At 48.4% G+C, this 24906-nt stretch overlaps 1 protein-coding gene across 7 annotated transcripts; it reads right to left on the bottom strand.

The window, feature by feature from the left end:
- Positions 1 to 3172: 3172 nt before the first annotated feature.
- On the bottom strand, positions 3173 to 21612 carry LOC106608413 (uncharacterized). 7 transcript variants are annotated; one of them, XM_082977307.1, is made up of 10 exons: positions 21181 to 21378; positions 19924 to 20102; positions 17692 to 17743; positions 17013 to 17364; positions 14119 to 14426; positions 11894 to 12061; positions 11584 to 11727; positions 9672 to 11281; positions 4150 to 5576; positions 3173 to 4098 (listed from the first exon to the last, which is right to left on the bottom strand). In XM_082977307.1, exons 1-10 carry the CDS (start codon positions 21211 to 21213, stop codon positions 3419 to 3421), a joined length of 4953 nt encoding a protein of 1650 aa, XP_082833433.1. In that variant the 5' UTR covers positions 21214 to 21378; the 3' UTR covers positions 3173 to 3418. The 7 variants fall into 7 exon arrangements, with proteins under 7 accessions (XP_082833433.1, XP_082833435.1, XP_082833434.1 ...); XM_082977309.1 differs by having other exon boundaries at positions 3173 to 3777; XM_082977308.1 differs by having other exon boundaries at positions 3173 to 4832; positions 4941 to 5576.
- Positions 21613 to 24906: the final 3294 nt, after the last annotated feature.

Genomic DNA, 24906 nt, shown 5'->3' with positions numbered 1-24906 from the left:
GGGTTTAGCATGGCTGGCTAGCCGACGTTAGCGCAACAAGGCCGCCAATAGGGTTTAGCATGGCTGGCTAGCCCAGGTTAACATGGCTGGCTAGCCGACGTTAGCGCAACAAGGCCGGCAATAGGGTTTAGCATGGCTGGCTAGCCGACGTTAACATGGCTGGCTAGCCGACGTTAGCGCAACAAGGCCGGCTATAGGGTTTAGCATAGCTGGCTTGCCAACGTTAGCGCAACAAGGCCGGCTATAGGGTTTAGCATGGCTGGCTAGCCGACGTTAGCGCAACAAGGACGGCTATAGGGTTTAGCATGGCTGGCTAGCCGACGTTAGCGCAACAAGGCCGGCTATAGGGTTTAGCATGGCTGGCTAGCCGACGTTAGCGCAACAAGGCCGCCAATAGGGTTTAGCATGGCTGGCTAGCCCAGGTTAACATGGCTGGCTAGCCGACGTTAGCGCAACAAGGCCGGCAATAGGGTTTAGCATGGCTGGCTAGCCGACGTTAACATGGCTGGCTAGCCGACGTTAGCGCAACATGGCCGGCTATAGGGTTTAGCATGGCTGGCTAGCCGACGTTAGCGCAACAAGGCCGGCTATAGGGTTTAGCATGGCTGGCTAGCCGACGTTAGCGCAACAAGGCCGGCTATAGGGTTTAGCATGGCTGGCTAGCCGACGTTAGCATGGCTGTCTAGCCGACGTTAGCGCAACAAGGCCGGCTATAGGGTTTAGCATGGCTGGCTAGCCGACGTTAGCGCAACAAGGCCGGCTATAGGGTTTAGCATGGCTGTCTAGCCGACGTTAGCGCAACAAGGCCGGCTATAGGGTTTAGCATGGCTGGCTAGCCGACGTTAGCGCAACAAGGCCGGCTATAGGGTTTAGCATGGCTGTCTAGCCGACGTTAGCGCAACAAGGCCGGCTATAGGGTTTAGCATGGCTGGCTAGCCGACGTTAGCGCAACAAGGCCGGCTATAGGGTTTAGCATGGCTGGCTAGCCGACGTTAGCGCAACAAGGCCGGCTATAGGGTTTAGCATGGCTGGCTAGCCGACGTTAGCATGGCTGTCTAGCCGACGTTAGCGCAACAAGGCCGGCTATAGGGTTTAGCATGGATGGCTAGCCGACGTTAGCGCAACAAGGCCGGCTATAGGGTTTAGCATGGCTGTCTAGCCGACGTTAGCGCAACAAGGCCGGCTATAGGGTTTAGCATGGCTGGCTAGCCGACGTGAGCGCAACAAGGCCTGCTATAGGGTTTAGCATGGCTGGCTAGTTAGCTAACTCGACACATCATATAGGGGTGTGTGATAAATTAGTTACAAAGCGCTAGTTGGTAACCATGCCAAACATTAGCTAGTTAGTTATACGAGTCTGCAGCTAGGCAGCAGCAGAAAATACCAAAAAACAGATTAGCTAGTTAACAACACGGAACAAACATTACATTTAGTCAGTTCCAATTACCGGTCGAATCACTGTGTAGATGTCCAGCTCCCGTAGTCTGTGCATGGACATGATGTAGCTACAATCCCAATGTTTATATTGTACAATCTATGGTTTAGCATCTGATTTATGAACACCCCCTCCAAAAAATAAAAATCGGCATTAAAAAATGAGACATCACGCACTAGATACAGGCTTTTCAGGAAAACACACAAAACAAAAAGTTGCCAGTTCACTCAGCATATTTGCAGAGGAATTTCATAAGCATTTATAGGATACGTTTTCTCAGTTAAACCCACACAAAAATTAAAATGTTTCCAACTTTATTTTAGCTTCCTCACATTTCATCAGTTGCCGTTTTTAACAGTACGTTAAAACAGTATTCTGGTCGATTTGGGGCCCTCACTATGACCCACATGGGTTTTCTCGTACATGACCCAGGTGGTATGTCCAACAGAGACAATCTCTGACCATATTCACAGCAGATAGCCCATTTAGAAATGGTAAAGTAACCATTTGGTACCATATGTTGTAGCCCACATGGGGTTTTCCCCCATGTGTGACTCAGTTGGTATACCCAACTCAAGTTTTACATTTAAATGTCAAGTAAAGTGAAATGCCTTTCTACCCAACAATGCAGTAATCAATATCAATCCAGTACTGGGTCCCATAGACAGTCCCTGACCATATTCACAGCATATAACCATTTATAAATGGGCTGTAAAGTAGGCAAAAGGCCAACATTATAAACTACACAGGTTTGTTCATGTCTGGCCCCAAATGTTAACCCACTCAGTACCACCTAAGATAACCGCTTAGAACCCGTAACAAGCTGAAACCCATATAAACTTAGGTGGAGCCCCACTTGGACACGTTGGCTACGGAACAAGGCGCCATGTGGGAGATAATCATTAGTGTAAAGGCCCAATGGATGTCACCTGGATGGATTATCTTATCAAAGGAGAAATGCTCACTAACAGGGATGTAAACAAATACATGCACAAAATTGGAGCTTATTAAGTTTGTTGTGAATATGGGAAATCTTTTATTTCAGTTCATGAAACATGGGACCGACACTTTACATGTTGCGTTTATATTTTTTTGTTCAATATTCATTTCCACACTATGAGTTTGGAATAATAATGTGAAATTGTGAAAATGATATGTCGTTTTAGTGTAAGTGCTGTTTGAAAAGGCGGTCTGAAATTTCAGCCTGTTTTGGTGGGATGGAGTTTTTGCCAAGTTGATAGACCAATGAGAAAGAGAGTTCCAAACCTCTCTGCCAATAACAGCTAGTTTTCCCCTTTACTAAGAAGGTATGTTTATTTTGACAATTTTAATTGAAAACAAAATCACAGTAAGGTACCTAATTGTTACCCATAAATGATTGGATCTTCTACCAATGGTTTCAGAGATGAGAAGACAAAACAGATGACATTTTAAAACTACAGGGTTAGTCTGAAATGGCACCCTATTCCCTATATAGTGCACTACCTCACCAGGGCCCTATATAGTGCACTAACTTACCAGGGCCCTATATAGTGCACTACCTTACCAGGGCCCTATTCCCTATATAGTGCACTACCTTACCAGGGCCCTATTCCCTATATAGTGCACTACCTTACCAATGGCCCACGTGTAGCAAGTGGCAAAATACTGTACTGAAAATACTGTACTGAAAATACTGTACTGAAAATGCAGTACGCTGCACCTGAAATTGATCAAACGTAACAAGAGAAAAGAAAATGATCGTCAAATGTGATTTTATTTCTATTAGATTTTTTTCTTCTGCAGAAAGATAGTTTCATTCACGAGTCCATCTTGGTAGAAGACAACAGGTTTTTAATCAAATAACGAACGGTTAAACAACCTCAGCATATTCAGATGGTGACTGTGCCAGAATGTGTATGTGTGTGTGTGGGGTAGTTCGTGTAGTAGTGTGTGTGTGTGTGTGTGTGTGTGTGTGTGTGTGTGTGTGTGTGTGCCAGGTGATCAGTCAGCGCTGTATACTGCGTTAGGCCCCTCCTGATCACGACTGGCCGACACAGGACTGGCCGACACAGGACTGGCCGACACAGGACTGGCCGATACAGATGATCCAGTGCTAGAAGGTAAGCAGGGGTTTTCTACCGATATAGAACCAGCTATGGGTGATGATAAAGGACTGTCAGAATGGTGGACAACGGGTGATACTGCACTAGAGTTGTGATGTACAGGACTATCAGAGTGACCTATAGGAGATATAGGACTAGCAGGGTGACCTACAGGAGATATAGGACTAGCAGGGTGACCTACAGGAGATATAGGACTAGCAGAGTGACCTACAGGAGATATAGGACTAGCAGGGTGACCTACAGGACCGGCAGAGTGACCTATAGGACCGGTAGAGTGACCTACAGGACCGGTAGAGTGACCTACAGGACCGGCAGAGTGACCTACAGGACCGGCAGAGTGACCTACAGGACCGGCAGAGTGACCTATAGGAGATACAGGACAGGCAGAGTGACCTATAGGAGATCTAGGACCGGCAGAGTGACCTACAGAGTGACCTACAGGACCGGCAGAGTGACCTACAGGACCGGCAGAGTGACCTACAGGACCGGCAGAGTGACCTATAGGAGATATAGGACCGGCAGAGTAGCCGACAGGAGATATAGGACTAGCAGGGTGACCTACAGGAGATCTAGGACTAGCAGGGTGACCTACAGGACTAGGAGAGTGACCTACAGGAGATATAGGACTAGCAGGGTGACCTACAGGAGATATAGGACTAGCAGAGTGACCTACAGGAGATATAGGACTAGCAGAGTGACCTACAGGAGATATAGGACTAGCTGAGTGACCGACAGGAGATATAGGACTAGCAGGGTGACCTACAGGAGATATAGGACTAGCAGAGTGACCTACAGGAGATATAGGACTAGCAGGGTGACCTACAGGAGATATAGGACTAGCAGGGTGACCTACAGGAGATATAGGACTAGCAGAGTGACCGACAGGAGATATAGGACTAGCAGGGTGACCGACAGGAGATATAGGACTAGCAGGGTGACCGACAGGAGATATAGGACTAGCAGGGTGACCTACAGGAGATATAGGACTAGCAGAGTGACCGACAGGAGATATAGGACTAGCAGAGTGACCGACAGGAGATATAGGACTAGCAGGGTGACTTACAGGAGATATAGGACTAGCAGAGTGACCTACAGGAGATATAGGACTAGCAGGGTGACCTACAGGAGATATAGGACTAGCAGGGTGACCTACAGGAGATATAGGACTAGCAGGGTGGTAGTCTGTGAATGATTCAGAACTCGGAGAGTGATTGGCTGTAGGTGAAACAGGGCTGTTGAAGTTAGTCTCTCCCTCAGAGGACCAATGAGTCGGTGCGATCTCTCTGGCCGGCCTGGCGTTCTCTCCCTCAGAGGACCAATGAGTCGGTGCGATCTCTCTGGCCGGCCTGGCGTTCTCTCCCTCAGAGGACCAATGAGTCGGTGCGATCTCTCTGGCCGGCCTGGCGATCTCCCTGTGGTCCGGTGTAGTTGAATTACGGCTGTGGTTAGGGTCTGGGTTCAGGTTGGGGAAAAAGGTCAGGTTAGGGAGCGTGATGTGTTCCAGGTCCTGTAGGATGGTCGCTAGGAGACGAGAGTCAGAGGTCGCGACCCCAGGGTCACAGCTCAGATTGACCTGGTGGAGAACATGACCTTCCTTGACGTTGACAGAAAGGCCAACCGCACAGTCGTCGTCGACATTCGTTTCACGGTCGATGACGTCATTGTGGTCGATGTCCGAGTTACGGTCCGAAACGCTCAGAGAACGGTCGAGAATATCGACCGCAAAATCGCTGATATCAACCCCCGTGTCCAGGTTGTGATCGCCTAGCGGAAGACCAGGCACGGTCAGAGAACGGTCAGATAAATCCAGAGCGCAGTCATCTTCCAGCGTGGACGTTTGGACCGTGTGTTTGTTGTCGCTGTCGCTGTCTATAGTGATGACCATGGGAGAGTGTTGGAGGGTGAGGTAGTGACGTTGTTTTCTCCGGCGTTTGTGGTTGTGTTTGATTGGTAAAGGGCTAACAGCGGTCACGGTCACCCCTTCATAGATGATTTCAACACTTGGGCTGCGGGAATGACGTCTCCTCTTCTTCACACTGGGGACGGACGGACGGACGGACACACAAAAAGACAAGACAAAGACAGACGGAGTCAGAAATGACATACCTAGTCAGAACACACTACAGGAGACGTTTGTTAGGAATAAAAACCAACAGTGGATGTGTACCAAATAGCACCCTAGCCCCTCAAACCACCCTTTTTTTTTTTTTTTTTTTACATCGTTCCCCTCGAATCAGGGACTGATTTAGACCTGGGACACCAGATGGGTGCAGTTCATTATCAGGTAGAACAGAGATCAGCAAACTCTGGACCTCGTGGGGTAAGAGGTGAATACCCCTGCCCTACATAGTGCACTACACATAGGGCTCTGGTCTAAAGTAGTGCACTACCCCATAGGGCTCTGGTCTAAAGTAGTGCCCTACCCCATAGGGCTCTGGTCTAAAGTAGTGCACTACCCCATAGGGCTCTGGTCTAAAGTAGTGCACTACACATAGGGCTCTGGTCTAAAGTAGTGCCCTACCCCATAGGGCTCTGGTCTAAAGTAGTGCCCTACCCCATAGGGCTCTGGTCTAAAGTAGTACACTACCCCATAGGGCTCTGGTCTAAAGTAGTGCACTACCCCATAGGGCTCTGGTCTAAAGTAGTGCACTACCCATAGGGCTCTGGTCTAAAGTAGTACACTACCCCATAGGGCTCTGGTCTAAAGTAGTGCACTACCCCATAGGGCTCTGGTCTAAAGTAGTGCCCTACCCCATAGGGCTCTGGTCTAAAGTAGTGCCCTACCCCATAGGGCTCTGGTCTAAAGTAGTGCCCTACCCCATAGGGCTCTGGTCTAAAGTAGTGCACTACCCCATAGGGCTCTGGTCTAAAGTAGTACACTACCCCATAGGGCTCTGGTCTAAAGTAGTACACTACCCATAAGGCTCTGGTCTAAAGTAGTGCACTACCCATAGGGCTCTGGTCTAAAGTAGTGCACTACCCCATAGGGCTCTGGTCTAAAGTAGTGCACTACCCCATAGGGCTCTGGTCTATAGTAGTACACTACCCCATAGGGCTCTGGTCTATAGTAGTACACTACCCCATAGGGCTCTGGTCTAAAGTAGTGCACTACCCATAGGGCTCTGGTCTAAAGTAGTTCACTACCCCATAGGGCTCTGGTCTAAAGTAGTACACTACCCCATAGGGCTCTGGTCTAAAGTAGTGCACTACCCCATAGGGCTCTGGTCTAAAGTAGTGCACTACCCCATAGGGCTCTGGTCTATAGTAGTACACTACCCCATAGGGCTCTGGTCTATAGTAGTACACTACCCATAGGGCTCTGGTCTATAGTAGTACACTACCCCATAGGGCTCTGGTCTATAGTAGTACACTACCCCATAGGGCTCTGGTCTAAAGTAGTACACTACCCATAGGGCTCTGGTCTAAAGTAGTGCACTACCCCATAGGGCTCTGGTCTAAAGTAGTACACTACCCCATAGGGCTCTGGTCTAAAGTAGTACACTACCCCATAGGGCTCTGGTCTATAGTAGTACACTACCCCATAGGGCTCTGGTCTAAAGTAGTACACTACCCCATAGGGCTCTGGTCTATAGTAGTGCACTACCCCATAGGGCTCTGGTCTAAAGTAGTACACTACCCCATAAGGCTCTGGTCTATAGTAGTACACTACCCCATAGGGCTCTGGTCTAAAGTAGTGCCCTACCCCATAGGGCTCTGGTCTATAGTAGTGCACTACCCCATAGGGCTCTGGTCTAAAGTAGTGCACTACCCCATAAGGCTCTGGTCTATAGTAGTACACTACCCCATAGGGCTCTGGTCTATAGTAGTACACTACCCCATAGGGCTCTGGTCTATAGTAGTACACTACCCCATAGGGCTCTGGTCTAAAGTAGTTCACTACCCCATAGGGCTCTGGTCTAAAGTAGTGCACTACACCATAGGGCTCTGGTCTATAGTAGTACACTACCCCATAGGGCTCTGGTCTAAAGTAGTGCCCTACCCCATAGGGCTCTGGTCTAAAGTAGTACCCTACCCCATAGGGCTCTGGTCTAAAGTAGTACACTACCCCATAGGGCTCTGGTCTATAGTAGTGCACTACCCCATAGGGCTCTGGTCTAAAGTAGTACACTACCCCATAGGGCTCTGGTCTATAGTAGTGCACTACCCCATAGGGCTCTGGTCTATAGTAGTACACTACCCCATAGGGCTCTGGTCTAAAGTAGTGCACTACCCCATAGGGCTCTGGTCTATAGTAGTGCACTACCCCATAGGGCTCTGGTCTATAGTAGTGCACTACCCCATAGGGCTCTGGTCTAAAGTAGTGCACTACCCCATAGGGCTCTGGTCTATAGTAGTGCACTACCCCATAGGGCTCTGGTCTAAAGTAGTGCCCTACCCCATAGGGCTCTGGTCTAAAGTAGTGCACTACCCATAAGGCTCTGGTCTAAAGTAGTGCACTACCCCATAGGGCTCTGGTCTATAGTAGTGCACTACCCATAAGGCTCTGGTCTAAAGTAGTGCCCTATATAGTGCCTTCAGAAAGAATTCAGACATCTTGACTTTTTTCAATTTTATTTCGGTTACAGCCTTATTCAAAAACAGGTTTTTCAAAATTGTTAATTTATTAAAAATAATAACTGAAATATCACATCTACATAAGTATTCAGACCCTTTACTCAGTACTTTGTTGAAGCACCTTTGGCAGCGATTACAGACTCGAGTCTTCTTGGGTATGACGCTACAAGCTTGGCACACCTGTATTTGGGGAGTTTCTTCCGTTCTTCTCTGCAGATCCACTCAAGCTCTGTCAGGTTGGATGGGGAGCGTCGCTGCACAGCTATTTTCAGGTCAAACCAGAGATGTTAGATCAGGCTCAAGTCTGGGCTCTGGCTGGGCCACTCAAGGACATTCAGAGACTTGTCCCGAAGCCACTCCTGTGTTGTCTTGGCAGTGTGCTTAGGGTTGTTGACCTGTTGGAAGGTGAACCTTCGCCCCAGTCTGAGGTCCTGAGCGCTCTGGAGCAGGTTTTCATCAAGGATCTCTCTATACTTTGCTCCATTCATCTTTGCCTCAATCCTGCTGCTGAAAAACATCCCCACAGCATGATGCTGCCACCACCATGCTTCACCATAGGGATGGTGCCAGGTTTCCTCCAGACGTGAAGCTTGGCATTCAGGCCAAAGAGTTCGATCTTGGTTTCATCAGACCAGAGAATCTTGTTTCTCATGATCTGAGAGTCCTCTAGATGCCTTTGGGCAAACTCCAAGTGGGCTGTCATGTGCCTTTTACTGAGGAGTGGCTTCCGTCTGGCCACTCTACCATAAAGGCCTGATTGGTGGAGTGATGCAGAGATGGTTGTCCTTCTGGAAGGTTCTCCCATCTCCACAGAGGAACTCTGGAGCTCTGTCAGAGTGACCATCGGGTTCTTGGTCACCTCCCTGACCAAGGCCCTTCTCCACCGATTGCTCAGTTTGGACGGGCAACCAGCTCTAGGAAGAGTCTTGGTGGTTACAAACGTCTTCCATTTAAGAATGATGGAGGCCACTGTGTTCTTGGGGACCTTCAACGCTGCAGAAATGTTTTGGTACCCTTCCCCAGATCTGTGCCTCGACACAATCCTGTCTCGGAGCTCTACGGACATTTCCTTCGACCTCATGGCTTGGTTTTTGCTCTGACATGTACTGTCAACTGTGGGACCTTATATAGACAGGTGTGTGCCTTTCCAAGTCATGTCCAATCAATTGAATTTACCACAGGTGGACTCCAATCAAGTTGTAGAAACATCTCAAGGATGATCAATGGAAACAGGGATGCACCTGAGCTCAATTTAGAGTCTCATAGTAAAAGGTCTGAATACTTATAGAAATAAGATATTTTAAATTTTGTATTTTTTTATGCAAAAATTTCAAAAGAACCTGTTTCCGCTTTGTCATTATGGGGCATTGTGTGTAGATTTATGAGGAAATGTTTTTACTTCATCCATTCTAGAATAAGGCTGTAATGTAACAAAAATGTGGAAAAAGTCAAGGGGTCTGAATACTTTCTGAAGGCGCTGTATAAGGAATGAGGTGACATTTCCCCAGTATGTTATGGTATAGACTAGCCCCTCTCCAAGCCCCAGTCCTCCTCACCTCTCTTCCAGACTGCCGCCGCTCTTCCGGAAGCTAGCGGTGCCCTCTGTCCCGCCTCTCCCCTTCTCTCGCTCCCCGCCTCTCCCCTTCTCTCGCTCCCCGCCTCTCCCCTTCTCTCGCTGCCCGCCTCTCCCCTTCTCTCGCTGCCCGCCTCTCCCCTTCTCTCGCTCCCCGCCTCTCCCCTTCTCTCGCTGCCCGCCTCTCCCCTTCTCTCGCTCCCCGCCTCTCCCCTTCTCTCGCTCCCCGCCTCTCCCCTTCTCTCGCTGCCCGCCTCTCCCCATCCGTGTCCGTGCAGAGCTGGGCGGCTCCCAGGAAGGGTCTTCCAGATGCCGTGTCTTGTATTTCCTCTTCCCTCCCGGCTTGTCGGAGCGCGGGGAACGTCGGGAATGCTGTCTGTCTGCAGAGAGATGGGACAGGGAGCTGGAGGAAGAGAGGCTGTCGGAGGACCGGGAATGCTGGTGTTCCCTAGGAGATTCTGGTCCTTGCTGGCTACTCCGGGATAAGGACGGGGAATGGGATAAGACGCTGTTTTCCAGACTGAAGAATATTCCCGTGTTAGAATATTGTGACCTGGCTGGTTCATATGGAATCCTTTCTCTCTCTCTACCTCTGCTCCTCTCACTTCCTCCACTGGTCTCTCTCCTGCGTTGTCTACAGGATCCTCTGTCGTGGGAATCTCTTCCTCTTCCTTTCACCCGTCTCCTTTTCTCTCGCCCTCTCGCCCGTCTCTTCCGGCGCCGTTCCTGGCTGCTGTCATCGCTCCGTACGGACACGGGGCTCCGTGCTGACCAGCTCCGTTCAGAACTCCTGGATCGACCGGACCGTGACCGATGTCTGCTTCTAGACCGCGACCCTGACCAGGACCGCTCTCGGTGTCTGCCCTCCCTCCTCTCCCCTAGAGGGCAATAGAGGAGTCTCTCTTCTACCTGCTCTCTCTCTCTGTCTAGATGGCTAACTCCCACTCCTCTCTCCCCTCCCTGTCTCTCCCCTCCTCCTCCCTGTCTCTCCCCTCCTCCTCCCTGTCTCTCCCCTCCTCCTCCCTGTCTCTCCCCTCCTCCTCCCTGTCTCTCCCCCCCTCCTCCCTGTCTCTCCCCCCCTCCTCCCTGTCTCTCCCCCCCTCCTCCCTGTCTCTCTGTGCTGGCGTTTGTAAACAGAGCGATGGGGGGAACAGGAGTGGAGAGGGGAGGGATAACGAGAGAGAGAGGGTTTAACGCCGTTTGTGGAACAGTCTCTTTCTTCTCCTGTTTCTCCCCCTCTTCGTCTGAGGGGTCAGAGGAGAGTTGGACCAGTTCAGGAGTTCTCTCAGCCATGGCTTTAACAAACCCTACTATCATACATTGTTCCCCCTCTTCTTCCTCTCCTCCTTCCTCAACCCTCTCTCCATCCCCTGCCGCTGTCGTGTCCTGAGCAGGATTCTGATTAGCCCCCGCTGGACCACAGTCCCGCCCCCCTGGGCTGATCGACAGCGGCATGGGGGATTGGGACGGCTTAGCTGTAGAGTAGGAGGGTCCTGGTGTTTCACCGTCCCAAGCAGATTGGCTCAGAGCGCTACTTCCTGCTACGGACAACGGCCGTCTCTCTCGTTCTCCCTCCGACCCTCCTTCCTCTTCCTAGATAGACAGACAAGACATATTCCTGAGGGGAAATATCTTACTTCCTCCTTCCTAGATAGACAGACAGACATATTCCTGAGGGGAAATATCTTACTTCCTCCTTCCTAGATAGACAGACACAGACATATTCCTGAGGGGAAATATCTTACTTCCTCCTTCCTAGATAGACAGACACAGACATATTCCTGAGAGGAAATGTGTCCACAGTACAATGACATGCTTACTCACCAACTCTTCTCTCAAGGGGTAAAACAACTATTTAAAAAGTAGTAGTAATAAAAAAATATTTTAAAAAAAACCTCTTCATCCGAGATGGCGATGACGGAGTCGTCAGTGTCGCTAGATGATGACGTCATCCTGTCCTCGTAGGACGGCGCTGGAGGGTCGTAGATGGACAGCTGGTCATACACTTCCATACTGAGAGGGGAACGTGCAAAACTGATCTGGAGGGACACACACACACACACACACACACACACACACACACACACACACACACACACACACACACACAAGGGTTAGTGAGGGTGTGAGTGAGTGCGTGATTGGTTTAGGGAGAGGGTGTGTGTGTGTGTGTGTGTGTGTGTGTGTGTGTGCGTGCGCGCTCACAAGCTCGTGAAGGAAGTGATCAGTCCTCGCCAGCAGGAAGGGACGGAGTTCGTCCTGGATGGCCCCACCCCCTCCCTCCATGTCGTGACGTGTGATTCGCGAGGTGATGATGCGCTGGACGATGTTGACCAATGAGCCGTGGGCGCCGTACAGCACCGTCAGCTCCCGCTGTAACCAGGGGTCAAGGGTCATAGGTCAAGAGTTAGGGGTGTCTAATAGTAGGGAATCAACTAAATGCATTAAACTTAGTAGGGAATCAACTAAATGCATTGAACTTAGTAGGGAATCAACTAAATGCATTGAACTTAGTAGGGAATCAACTAAATGCATTGAACTTAGTAGGGAATCAACTAAATGCATTGAACTTAGTAGGGAATCAACTAAATGCATTGAACTTAGTAGGGAATCAACTAAATGCATTGAACTTAGTAGGGAATCAACTAAATGCATTGAACTTAGTAGGGAATCAACTAAATGCATTGAACTTAGTAGGGAATCAACTAAATGCATTGAACTTAGTAGGGAATCAACTAAATGCATTGAACTTAGTAGGGAATCAACTAAATGCATTGAACTTAGTAGGGAATCAACTAAATGCATTGAACTTAGTAGGGAATCAACTAAATGCATTGAACTTAGTAGGGAATCAACTAAATGTATTGAACTTAGTAGGGAATCAACTAAATGCATTGAACTTAGTAGGGAATCAACTAAATGCATTGAACTTAGTAGGGAATCAACTAAATGCATTGAACTTAGCAGGGAATCAACTAAATGTATTGAACTTAGTAAGGAATCAACTAAATGCATTGAACTTAGTAGGGAATCAACTAAATGCATTGAACTTAGTAGGAAATCAACTAAATGCATTGAAATTAGTAGGGAATCAACTAAATGCATTGAACTTAGTAGGGAATCAACTAAATGCATTGAACTTAGTAGGGAATCAACTAAATGCATTGAACTTAGTAGGGAATCAACTAAATGCATTGAACTTAGTAGGGAATCAACTAAATGCATTGAACTTTGTAGGGAATCAACTAAATGCATTGAACTTAGTAGGGAATCAACTAAATGCATTGAACTTAGTAGGGAATCAACTAAATGCATTGAACTTAGTAGGGAATCAACTAAATGCATTGAACTTAGTAGGGAATCAACTAAATGTATTGAACTTAGTAGGGAATCAACTAAATGCATTGAACTTAGTAGGGAATCAACTAAATGCATTGAACTTAGTAGGGAATCAACTAAATGCATTGAACTTAGTAGGGAATCAACTAAATGCATTGAACTTAGTAGGGAATCAACTAAATGCATTGAACTTAGTAGGGAATCAACTAAATGCATTGAACTTAGTAGGGAATCAACTAAATGCATTGAACTTAGTAGGGAATCAACTAAATGTATTGAACTTAGTAAGGAATCAACTAAATGCATTGAACTTAGTAGGGAATCAACTAAATGCATTGAAAATTAATTTTCCCAAGTTGATCATAAGACATGAACAGAACACATCAGTGATACAAATTTCCTGAATCTTTCTGAAGAGGCAAACAGAATTCAGATTTTTAATTAGGTCCCTGTACGAAAGTATTATTGTGATTCATAATAAATCGGAATGTTTAGTCAATGAGTATTGTAAACTCAGCACAAAAAGAAACGTCCCTTTTTCAGGACCCTGTCTTTCAAAAGATAATTCATACAAATCCAATTAACTTCACAGATCTTCATTGTAAAGGGTTTAAACACTGTTTTCCCATGTTTGTTCAATGAACCATAAACAATTAATGAACATGCACCTGTGGATCGGTCGTTAAGACACTAACAGCTTACAGACGGTAGGCAATTCAGGTCACAGTTATGAAAACTTAGGACACTAAAGAGGCCTTTCTACCGACTCTAGAAAAACACCAAAAGAAAGATGCCCAGGGTCCCTGCTCATCTGCGTGAACGTGCCTTAGGCATGCTGCAAGGAGGCATGAGGACTGCAGATGTGGCCAGGGCAATAAATTGCAATGTCCGTACTGTGAGACGCCTAAGACAGCGCTACAGGGAGACAGGACGGACAGCTGATCGTCCTCGCAGTGGCAGACCACGTGTAACAACACCTGTACAGGATCAGTACATCCGAACATCACACCTGCGGGACAGGTACAGGATGGCAACAACAACTTTCCGACGCACTGTAAGTGGAAACAGCATCTGTAACCACACAAACACACCTGTAACCAGGGGAGGAGTCTATGGAGAGCCACCGGGTTCCGCTGGTAAAACGCCGCAGTGATGTCACGGGGCCTCTCGCAGCCCCCGCGGGCGTTCCTGACACGAACGCCACTGCGGTAGAGCGCCCGGCGGAAAGCGAGCATCTCCCGTGGTCGGAGCGGTCTCACGGAGCGGCCCTCTCTCTGAGATCGTCGCCTGACGGCCAGGCGCACCATGAGACGCTGCACCCCTCGATCGTGAGGTGGGGGCGCGGACGCCCCCGTCAGCCCATCAAAGATGACCCCCGGGTCCTCTCCATCCATCTCTCCTGAGAGGAAAGGGGGGAAAGAGAGAGAGAGAGAGAGAGAGAGAGAGAGAGAGAGAGAGAGAGAGAGAGAGAGAGAGAGAGAGAAAAAAGCTTTTGACTCAATTTGGCATGAGGGTCTGCTATACAAATTGATGGAAAATGGTGTTGGGGGGGGGGGGGGGGGGAAACATCCGACGTTTTAAAATTCATGTACACAAACAACAAGTGTGGGGTTAAAACTGGCAAAAAAATACACACATTTCTTCCCACAGGGCCGTGGGGTGAGACAGGGATGCAGCTTAAGCCCCACCCTCTTCAACATATATATAATGAATTGGCGACGGCACTAGAACAGTCTGCAGCACCCGGCCCTCACCCTACTAGAATCTGAAGTCAAACGTCTACTGATTGCTGATGATCTGGTGCTTCTGTCCCCAACCAAGGAGGGCCTACAGCAGCACCTAGATCTTCTGCACAGATTCTGACAGACCTGGGCCCTGACAGACCTGGGCCCTGACAGACCTGGGCCCTGACAGACCTGGGCCCTGACAGACCTGGGCCCTGACAGACCTGGGCCCTGACAGACCTGGGCCCTGACAGACCTGGGCCCTGACTGACCTGGGCCCTGTCAGACCTGGGCCCTGACAGACCTGGGCCCTGACAGTAAATCTCAGTAAGACTGTGTTCCATAAAAGGTCCAGCTGCCAGGACCACGAATACAAATTCCATCTAGACACCGTTGCCCTGGAGCACACAAAAAACTATACATACCTCGACCTAAACATCAGCTCAGAAAACTATACATACCTCGGCCTAAACATCAGGAACTGTATGTCCTACAGGCTACGGTACCCACACTGGGGTGGTATATAACCCCTACAGATGAAGGTACCCACACTGGGGTGGTATATAACCCCTACAGATGAAGGTACCCACACTGGGGTGGTATATAACCCCTACAGATGAAGGTACCCACACTGGGGTGGTATATAACCCCTACAGATGAAGGTACCCACACTGGGGTGGTATATAACCCCTACAGATGAAGGTATCCACACTGGGGTGGTATATAACCCCTACAGATGAAGGTACCCACACTGGGGTGGTATATAACCCCTACAGATGAAGGTACCCACACTGGGGTGGTATATAACCCCTACAGATGAAGGTACCCACACTGGGGTGGTATATAACCCCTACAGATGAAGGTATCCACACTGGGGTGGTATATAACCCCTACAGATGAAGGTACCCACACTGGGGTGGTATATAACCCCTACAGATGAAGGTACCCACACTGGGGTTGTATATAACCCCTACAGATGAAGGTACCCACACTGGGGTGGTATATAACCCCTACAGATGAAGGTACCCACACTGGGGTGGTATATAACCCCTACAGATGAAGGTACCCACACTGGGGTGGTATATAACCCCTACAGATGAAGGTATCCACACTGGGGTGGTATATAACCCCTACAGATGAAGGTACCCACACTGGGGTGGTATATAACCCCTACAGATGAAGGTACCCACACTGGGGTGGTATATAACCCCTACAGATGAAGGTACCCACACTGGGGTGGTATATAACCCCTACAGATGAAGGTACCCACACTGGGGTGGTATATAACCCCTACAGATGAAGGTACCCACACTGGGGTGGTATATAACCCCTACAGATGAAGGTATCCACACTGGGGTGGTATATAACCCCTACAGGCTGAGGTACCCACACTGGGGTGGTATATAACCCGTACAGATTAAGGTACCCACACTGGGGTGGTATATAACCCCTACAGATGAAGGTACCCACACTGGGGTGGTATATAACCCCTACAGATGAAGGTACCCACACTGGGGTGGTATATAACCCCTACAGATGAAGGTACCCACACTGGGGTGGTATATAACCCGTACAGATGAAGGTACCCACACTGGGGTGGTATATAACCCCTACAGATGAAGGTACCCACACTGGGGTGGTATATAACCCCTACAGATGAAGGTACCCACACTGGGGTGGTATATAACCCCTACAGATGAAGGTACCCACACTGGGGTGGTATATAACCCCTACAGATGAAGGTACCCACACTGGGGTGGTATATAACCCCTACAGGCTGAGGTACCCACACTGGGGTGGTATATAACCCCTACAGATGAAGGTACCCACACTGGGGTGGTATATAACCCCTACAGGCTGAGGTACCCACACTGGGGTGGTATATAACCCCTACAGATGAAGGTACCCACACTGGGGTGGTATATAACCCCTACAGATGAAGGTACCCACACTGGGGTGGTATATAACCCCTACAGATGAAGGTACCCACACTGGGGTGGTATATAACCCCTACAGATGAAGGTACCCACACTGGGGTGGTATATAACCCGTACAGATGAAGGTATCCACACTGGGGTGGTATATAACCCCTACAGATGAAGGTACTCTAGTCTAGACCAACCTCAGGCACTGAATTTAATTTATTTGGGTAAAAAAAAACAAAAGACCACTTAAAAATATGAATGAAAATACATCTTTCCAAAATATTCCTCAAAAAAGGTAACAACAAATCACACCTAAGGATTAAAAGACAAGGTTACCTCTCATCCCTCCATCCTCGGGCCTGGGTAGAAGAGGAGGATGAAGAGGAGGGAGAGGAGGTTCAGAAGACAGACCCCTCCCTCTCCACAGTCGTCCTGACTGTCTCCTCTCTCTCCCTCCTCTCCCCTGTCCTCCTCCTCTTCTCCGCGTCCTCCTTCGTTCTCCATGACTACCACCTACCCTGGCGGTCACCAAGGCAGCGGCTGCTGCTGCTTCGGCAGCTGCGATCATTGCGGTTCCGTTCTCCGCAGGAACAGGTGGTGGTCTGAGAGTGAACTCTTTAAAGTTGTCCTGGGCCTTGATCGAGTGAAGGATGGAGGAGAACGGCTGCTTACACAGCGGACACTCCACCTGAAGATCAGGATCAGAAATAACACCGCAGATTCTTTATTCATCCCAGAGGGCAAATCGGTTTGTCCATCATTTCAGTAATCAAAATGCTACTCAGAGCAATGATATTATAAAACACACACAAAAGTCTAGCCTAGTACTTGCTCTGTGCACAAAAATGTAGTGCTCTAAATAGGGAATAGGGTGCTATTTGGGACGTATTGGGGTCTGCTCAAAAGGTAGTGCACTACATAGGGAATAGGATGGTATTTGGGACGTATAGGTGTCTGATCAAAGGCAGTGCACTACATAGGGAAATAGGGTGCTAATTGGGGGACACGCACATACCTTGTTGTTGCTCCACTCCTGTATGCATTGGAAGCAGAAGCGATGGAGGCACCTGTTCAGGTAATGAAGAAACAGGTGAAAAGGGGCGACATCCTAAACCGACGTGGAAATGGCTAGCTAGTTAGCGGTGGTGTAACCGATGTGGAAATGGCTAGCTAGTTAGCGGTGGTGTAACCGATGTGGACATGGCTAGCTAGTTCGCGGTGGTGTAACCGACGTGGAAATGGCTAGCTAGTTAGCGGTGGTGTAACCGATGTGGAAATGGCTAGCTAGTTAGCGGTGGTGTAACCGACGTGGAAATGGCTAGCTAGTTAGCGGTGGTGTAACCGACGTGGAAATGGCTAGCTAGTTAGCGGTGGTGTAACCGATGTGGACATGGCTAGCTAGTTCGCGGTGGTGTAACCGACGTGGAAATGGCTAGCTAGTTAGCGGTGGTGTAACCGATGTGGAAATGGCTAGCTAGTTAGCGGTGGTGTAACCGATGTGGAAATGGCTAGCTAGTTAGCGGTGGTGTAACCGACGTGGAAATGGCTAGCTAGTTAGCGGTGGTGTAACCGATGTGGAAATGGCTAGCTAGTTAGCGGTGGTGTAACCGATGTGGAAATGGCTAGCTAGTTAGCGGTGGTGTAACCGATGTGGACATGGCTAGCTAGTTAGCGGTGGTGTAACCGACGTGGAAATGGCTAGCTAGTTAGCGGTGGTGTAACCGATGTGGAAATGGCTAGCTAGTTAGCGGTGGTGTAACCGATGTGGAAATGGCTAGCTAGTTAGCGGTGGTGTAACCGATGTGGAAATGGCTAGTTAGTTAGCGGTGGTGTAACCGATGTGGAAATGGCTAGCTAGTTAGCGGTGGTGTAACCGATGTGGAAATGGCTAGCTAGTTAGCGGTGGTGTAACCGATGTGGAAATGGCTAGCTAGTTAGCGGTGGTGTAACCGATGTGGAAATGGCTAGCTAGTTAGCGGTGGTGTAACCGATGTGGAAATGGCTAGTTAGTTAGCGGTGGTGTAACCGATGTGAAATGTCTAGTTAGTTAGCGGTGGTGTAACCGATGTGGAAATGGCTAGTTAGTTAGCGGTGGTGTAACCGATGTGGAAATGGCTAGCTAGTTAGCGGTGGTGTAACCGATGTGGAAATGGCTAGTTAGTTAGCGGTGGTGTAACCGATGTGGAAATGGCTAATTAGTTAGCGGTGGTGTAACCGATGTGGAAATGGCTAGCTAGTTAGCGGTGGTGTAACCGACGTGGAAATGGCTAGCTAGTTAGCGGTGGTGTAACCGATGTGGAAATGGCTAGCTAGTTAGCGGTGGTGTAACCGATGTGGAAATGGCTAGCTAGTTAGCGGTGGTGTAAACCGATGTGGAAATGGCTAGCTAGTTAGCGGTGGTGCGCGCTAATAGCGTTTCTATCAGTGACGTCACTCGCTCTGAGACCTTGAAGTAGTTGTTCCCCTTTGCGTTGCAAAGGGCCGCGGGCTTTTGTGGCGCGATGGGTAACGATGCTTCGTGGGGTGGCAGTTGTTGGTGTGTGCAGAGGGTCCCTGGTTCGAGCTCAGTTAGGGGGGGCGAGGAGAGGGACGGAAGCTACACTGTTACATTCAGGTGCGGCAAAGAAGGACTTACGCAAAACGGCAGTTGGTCCAAAACTTAGAAGCGCGTATTGATTGCACTTACATGTACACGGATGGCAAACGTCAATGACACGGATGTCAATCTCTCCTGGTTCAAAGTTCAGGAGAGATTGACTGCATCACAATTGGTCTTTGTTGTGAGGCGTTGATGGTAACCAAAAACGGGTCTGTTCAAGCAGTATGGCAACACAGTTCAGACACTCATCTGTACAACACAAGACATGCAACCAGAGGTCTGTTTTCACAGTTCCCAGGTCCAGAACAGAGGCTGGGAAACAAAACAGTATTAAATGCATTTTGCATTGTATTATGTATATGTAATATGTGGGTGTCTCGCTGCACTAGCTGTGGGAATGGATAAATTGTAATGTAAAATGTAGTGATATGTATATTATGCACTTTATTTATTGTTTCCTGTTTGGGACCCCAGGAAGCCTCCTGCCTCCTGTTTGGGACACCCCGGGAACCCTCCCGTTTGGGACCCCAGGAACCCTCCCGTTTGGGACCCCAGGAAGCCTCCTGCCTCCCATTTGGGACCCCAGGAACCCTCCCGTTTGGGACACCCCGGGAACCCTCGGCAGCAGGCTAATTGGGATCCTAATACCTGTCCAGATAAGACATGTTGTTGAAGCGGTCCAGACAGATTGGGCATTTGGAGTCAGGAGACGCCTCGGCCGAAACCGACTGAGAGGAAGCCTTAGAGGTCTCTTCCTGTTCCTGACCACCTCCTCCTCCGCTCTCCCTCCTCCGCACACGCAGTTTCATCTTGGTAGGGGTCATCTTCTAGAGGGGGGGGGGGGGAGGAAGTTGTCAGTCAGTCGATACACCTCCCAGACACATCAATTGGAAAACATTTTTGCTACAGCGCATGTATGTAAGTTTGAGATGAATGTAGGTTAGCCTACTATGAGGACGTGAGTCAATGAACATGTTACCAGTGGGTTAGTCTAGGGCCTAACCCTTCACCGTGACTCTCTGTTCCATTACATTACACATATGAGTCATTGGACGAAGGCTGAAACGCTTGGGTCTGAACAATAAACAGGCATCGCTTGGGGTATGGGTTTGGAAACATAAGAATATATATATTTTTTTTTTTAAAGGTTAAATTGATACACAATTTTATAGGGTTCCCACACGGACATAGTTCCATGTTTACAGCGCTTGTTTGTGTTAAAAGTCAAGTACATTTGCTCGTTTGCTATCTGCGTCTTCCGAACAACCGTGTTAAAACGGAAGACCGAAGCCAAACGTGTTGTCACTGGAAAAACACTGAAGGAAGTTGTCAAGATAGCAAGGTTTGTGTTTTTCACCTACCGTCAACCCTCACCATGTCAACGCGTAACTATACAGAGCCTCCTCCGCGTTGTTAACAACATTTGAGAGGCTCACGGCGATGCGGTTCAGAGTTCAACTTGGCCTCTCCGTACCTACCGAGGCTCCGCATTGCGTCACACCACCCATACGGTGCCTCAGAAACACATTTTCAGATCAACCATAAAGGGTCTCTTATTGTGTTTTTAATAAGCGACCAGATCTAACACACACACATACATATATATATATATATATATATACACTTCACAGCTGGCTTTGGTAACGCCGTGCTGCTTCCGCTTCCGTGTCTGTCCAGTTAGTTAGCTAGCTAGCCAGCCAACCCTGAATGCTAACCATCAGTACCCTGGTTCAGTCACTCACTAGCTACAAAGATAGCTAGGTAGCTGCATCACTAGCTAGGACCAATAATGATAATCAAACAATAACAACAACAAAAGAGGTTGATAGCTAGCTCGTTAGCTGGCAGGCTAGCCCGAGTAACGTTAGCCAGCTAGCATAGTTAGCTAACGTCTTCTCTTCCTACCTGACAACTGGAATCCATTTTCAGATCAACCATAAATTGTCTATTATTGTGTTTTTAAGCGACCAGATCTAGCTGCATCACTAGTTAGCACCAATAATGATAATTAAACGAAACAACAACAAAAAGAGGTTGATAGTTAGCTGACAGGCTAGCCCGGGTAACGTTAGCCAGCTAGCATAGTTAGCTAACGTCTTCTCTTCCTACCTGACAACTGGAATCCCTGTAGAGATCTCCGGTTCGCGTTACCACCGAAATCCGTTAGTGTCGCTCGTCAGCTAGCTATCCGACGACATTACGGCGAATTCAGACCTAAAGAAAAGTTAGAAATTGTAAAATATCGGTAGGTAGGATATCGGCGAGTTTAGCAAAGTTGTTAATTTCTGAATCGGAAAGCAGAGCGCTAATCGGTAACCAAGAGGATTATGGGATACTGGAGGACTTTCCCTCCGCGCAGCCGCACAGCCGCACCGCTTTACTCATGGCCAGGGAACATACATTTTACATTTTAGTCATTTAGCAGACGCTCTTATCCAGAGCGACTTACAGTAGTGAATACATTTCATTTCATGCATTTAAAAAAAAATAAAATATATATATATATATATATATATATATATATATATATATATAGTACTGGCCCCCAGTGGGAATCGAACCCACAACCCTGGCTTTGCACACCAAATGAGTTACAAGGAAGAGGTTTATCTTTGATTTATTGAGTTCACATTTGTTGTTGTTGGTAGAAACGATTTAATCTTGCCTTCTTAGAATTACACGTACAATTCCCCATTTAGAAATGAGCAAATTGTCATGTAATTGTTCGATTTCAGAGCTGGGTCCAGTTTCCCGATAGTGATGGAATTTAGGCTTCCCGAGTGTTTTAACGATGTCACTGACGCTCGTTTCAAAGCGTCGTTACAGGAGCTGGCCTGTGCTGAAAATTAAATAATAAAAACGACTTTGTCTTGAATCCGTCAATAGTCTAGGTGTGTGGAGGTAACTACAATATGAGGAGGAAACTATAAATTATAGTAATTAAACAGTGGAGGCTCCTCAGAGGTGGAAAGGGGAAAACAGCGAATGAAAAATAGAAATAGGTCAACATAAAAAAAAGTTATGCTTTTTTGGATAAAACTATACCCTTTACTCAATACTTTGTTGAAGCACCTTCGGCAGTGATTACAGCCTGGAGTCTTTTTTTAAATTTTTTATTTTATTTCACTTTTATTTAACCAGGTAGGCCAGTTGAGAACAAGTTCTCATTTACAACTGCGACCTGGCCAAGATAAAGCAAAGCAGTTTGACAACATACAACAACACAGAGTTACACATGGAATAAACAAAACATACAATCAATAATACAGTAGAAAAATATATATACAGCATGTGCAAATGAGGTAGGATAAGAGAGGAGAAGGCAATAAATAGACCATGTTGGCAAAGTAATTACAATATAGAAATTAAACACTGGAATGGTAGAATGTGCAGAAGATCAATGTGCAAGTAGAGATACTGGGGTGCAAAGGAGCAAGATAAATAAATACAGTATGGGGATGAGGTAGATTGGATGGGCTGTTTACAGATGGGCTATGTACAGGTGGTTGGGCAAGAGGAGATAGAGGCAGCGAAAGCGGAACGGCGATACTGGGAGGAACAGGCAAGGAAACAACGGAATCCCGAGAGGCAGCGCCCCAATTCTTTTTGGGGGGGGTGGGGCACATGGGGAGAGTCAGGTTGGAGACCTGAGCCAACTCCCCGTGCTTACCGTGGGGAGCGAGTGACCGAGCAAGCACCGTGTTATGCCGTGATGCGCACTGTGTCGCCAGTGCGCACTCACAGCCCGGTGCGCTCGGTGCAAGCTCCTCACCGTTGCCGTGCTAGAGTTGGCCGGCAGCCAGGAAGAAGTGTGCCGGCTCAGCGTTCCTGGTCTCCAGTGCGGCTCTTCGGCCCAGGTTATCCTGCGCCAGCTCTACGCACGGTACCCCCCTGCAGCACAGTTCGTCCTGTACCAGCGCTCCGTCCGTGCTCGGCGAGATTATCCATCCAGCCAGGATGGGGTGTGTCAGCCCCAAGCTCCAGACCTCCAGTGCGCCTCCATAGCCCAGTACGTCTTGTGCCTGCTCCTCGCACTCTTCCTCCTGTAGGCCTCCATAGCCTGCTTTGAGCACTCGGTCCTCAGTGCGTCTCCCCAGTCCGGAGCCTCCAGCGACGGTCCGCAGCCCCGAGCCTTCAGCGGCGGTCCGCAGCCCCGAGTCTTCAGCGGCGGTCCGCAGCCCCGAGTCTTCAGCGGCGGTCCGCAGCCCCGAGTCTTCAGCGACGGTCCGCAGACCCGAGCCTTCAGCGGCGGTCCGCAGCCCCGAGTCTTCGGTCGGCAGTTCAGAGCCTCAGGCGATGATCCACGGTCTGGTTCCTCCGGCGACACAGAAGCGGGGGGATCAGCGGGCGGTGTGGAGGCTACGCCCCGAACCAGAGCCGCGGCCAAGTATAGATGCCCACCCGGACCCTCCCCTATAGGTTCAGGTTTGCGGCCGGGGGGGGGGGGGTACTGTCACGCCCTGACCTCAGAGAGAGGGTTTGTTTCTCTATGTGGTTAGGTCAGGGTGTGGGGTGGGCATTCTATATGTTGTATTTCTATGTGTTGAGCCGAGTATGGTTCCTAGTATGGTTCCAGCTGTCTATCGTTGTCTCTGATTGGGAACCATACTTAGGCAGCCTTTTTTCCACCTTTAGTTGTGGGATCTTGTTTTTGTGTAGCAGGCCAGAACGTCACGTTTCGTTTTCTTCTGTATTGGTTTTTGGTGAGTTTCTTATTTATTAAACATGTGGAACTCTAAGTACGCTGCGCCTTGGTCCATTCATTTTGACGACCGTGATAGAAGATCCCACCACCAAAGGACCAAGCAGCGTGGGCCAGATGACTGGACCTGGGAAGAAATCCTGGATGGGGCAGGACCCTGGACAAGGCCTGGGGAAAAATACAATCATTCACTAAACCCTAAATCTAAACTAAATCTTCTAATAAATAATGTGGAAATTGAGCAAGTTGAGATGACTAAACTGCTTGGAGTAACCCTGGATTGTAAACTGTCATGGTTAAAACATATTGATGCAGTAGTAGCTAAGATGGGGAGAAGTCTGTCTATAATAAAGTGATGCTCTGCCTTCTTAACAACACTATCAACAAGGCAGGTCCTACAGGCCCTAGTTTCTACCTTCTTAACAACACTATCAACAAGGCAGGTCCTACAGACCCTAGTTTCTACCTTCTTAACAACTCTATCAACAAGGCAGGTCCTACAGGCCCTAGTTTCTACCTTCTTAACAGCACTATCAACAAGGCAGGTCCTACAGACCCTAGTTTCTACCTTCTTAACAACACTATCAACAAGGCAGGTCCTACAGGCCCTAGTTTCTACCTTCTTAACAACACTATCAACAAGGCAGGTCCTACAGACCCTAGTTTCTACCTTCTTAACAACACTATCAACAAGGCAGGTCCTACAGGCCCTAGTTTCTACCTTCTTAACAGCACTATCAACAAGGCAGGTCCTACAGACCCTAGTTTCTACCTTCTTAACAACACTATCAACAAGGCAGGTCCTACAGGCCCTAGTTTCTACCTTCTTAACAACACTATCAACAAGGCAGGTCCTACAGGCCCTAGTTTCTACCTTCTTAACAACACTATCAACAAGGCAGGTCCTACAGGCCCTAGTTTCTACCTTC

The sequence above is a fragment of the Salmo salar genome, chromosome 07 (genome assembly GCF_965601325.2).
Source record: "Salmo salar chromosome 07, fSalSal1, whole genome shotgun sequence".
Classification (NCBI taxonomy): Eukaryota; Metazoa; Chordata; class Actinopteri; order Salmoniformes; family Salmonidae; genus Salmo; species Salmo salar.
The sequence above is the reverse complement of the archived record's forward strand: the minus strand, read 5'-3'. Positions and strand labels throughout refer to the sequence as shown.